Raw genomic sequence first — 1,845 nt, forward strand, 5'->3', positions numbered from 1 at the left:
ATTTTCGCTGCTCAGTCTCCCCCTTCTCCCTCATGCAAGTCTTGCTGCTCCTTCTCTAACTCCTCCTTCTCCCTCACGACATTTCTCCTGCTGGAAGCAAAAACCCAGGCAAGAGCACTATAACCTCGTTTGTCTATGTGAGGTGTTTTTTAATTTAAGATTGCAATTTAATATCAGATAATCACTGATTCGAAAGCTCGCTTGTAATGACGCTATCGAAATCGGACGTCCCATCGATATACTCGTTCTTGACCAATTCATTGAGTGGCGACGAAATCGTCCGCAAGCCAGCAGAGGAGGCTCTCTCTCAGTGCGAGGCTAGGCCCAGCTTTTGCTCTTATCTCATGGTGAGTACTCTCTCTCTTTTCTTTTTAATCCAAGAAGGGACTAAAACAGTTTGCTTGGCCATCACTGAACAACCTCTTTCGTCCAGTGTGGTATTGCTGCCAACGGTCAAAAATCAAAAACCCTAACTCGGTGTTGGTGATTGCGTTTTGAGCCACGAACGAGGGGAGGTACTATACAGTGGATTGCGGAAACCCTATTATTTGGGGGAACCGAAGCTTTTCAAATTGAAGTTTTACGCAATGTAAGTTTCAAGCTTAATTCTTTTTATCGTTCATATTTTGGTTAAATTTTCTTCTGTAATTCAGTTACATTTATAAAGAGAGAATGCATTTTTTTTTATTGGAATTCATAGTTTGATTATCATCTAGGAATAGAGATACGAATTTGAAACTTTTCTTTTTTACTGTAAATTATGATTTTTAAATCGTATAAGCAAATGGTTGTTGATATCATGGGTTGTTTCTGATCTGTGGGATCAATTTGGATTTGTTTAGGGGAGCTGTTAAGTTGGAACTTCGTTGTCCCCAAACTGTTGAGGGAATTGCTGCCGACCCTGAACCTGATTGGAGCTTCGATGCTCTTTTAACAGAGCTTAATGCATTGGAAACAAAACTTAGTAGCTCTTCCAAAGTCCCAATGCCATTCACTAAAGTGCAATCGCGGTAAGTATGTATGTGTGTGATTTAGATAACTACTTGGTGCATGTGTGTTTTTTTGTTTAACTAAGCGTTCAGTTGTAAATTTTGTATAGTCAATTTTCAAATGTGAAGAGCGTAGAAAGAAGTTCTAGGCCATTTGTAATGCGTGTCCTCGATGATGAGGTGGATGAAATTGACAATGCATATGAGGAAGCTCAAAATAGAAGCTCCCTTTCTGCTAATCGGTTTAATTTTAACGATCTTTATGTTAGGTATGCATTTAACTGGCCTTGATTGTTTTTCTTTACTTATATTCCATGTTTTTATCAATTCAAGTTTTGCATCCCTATTCTGTCATCGAAAGATTTATTCAGCTACTGTGTATTCATGACAGACTTCTATGATATATCTATGTTATGTTTTATCACATTGACTGTTAGAGATCTCACTAGTTTCTATTATTACTTTGTATTTTCTTGATTTATCTCTTAGTGATGATGACGACTCTGAGAATGAGTCAGCTCTTGAAATTTAGCCATACTTGATGGAGGAAACAGGATTGGTGGAAGGAGGTTTGATGGAGCTAACCAGTGAACATCAGCTTGGGGTCAGGGTCTGTAGCTATCTAGTGGATGATGTTTCGTCTGATGTAGAATTTGTGCATAATTTTTGTTGCAAAATGTTTAATTATTCAATTAGTATTATGAATAACTAGGGCACATATCTCATGAATAGCTTATCTCATACCTTGGCTACATGCTGGAGCTCCAGGGTTTCCCTGCAAATTTTTCTTCTTATTGTGGTCGTAGAATTCCCTTCTTGGTGCATGACAATATTAATTGGCTCAATAACAGGAGGA

The 1,845-nt window shown here is 38.2% G+C and overlaps 1 protein-coding gene across 1 annotated transcript; it reads left to right on the forward strand.

Annotated features, from left to right (window-relative positions):
- The first annotated feature begins 383 nt into the window (after positions 1-383).
- Positions 384-1,591, forward strand: LOC133821624 (mRNA export factor GLE1-like). Its single transcript, XM_062253805.1, has 4 exons — positions 384-589; positions 843-1,010; positions 1,100-1,258; positions 1,479-1,591. Coding segments are annotated over exons 1-4 (372 nt in total). The 5' UTR covers positions 384-587; the 3' UTR covers positions 1,522-1,591.
- The last annotated feature ends 254 nt before the right edge of the window (positions 1,592-1,845 follow it).

This window comes from Humulus lupulus, chromosome 3, assembly GCF_963169125.1.
Source record: "Humulus lupulus chromosome 3, drHumLupu1.1, whole genome shotgun sequence".
Lineage (NCBI taxonomy): Eukaryota > Viridiplantae > Streptophyta > Magnoliopsida > Rosales > Cannabaceae > Humulus > Humulus lupulus.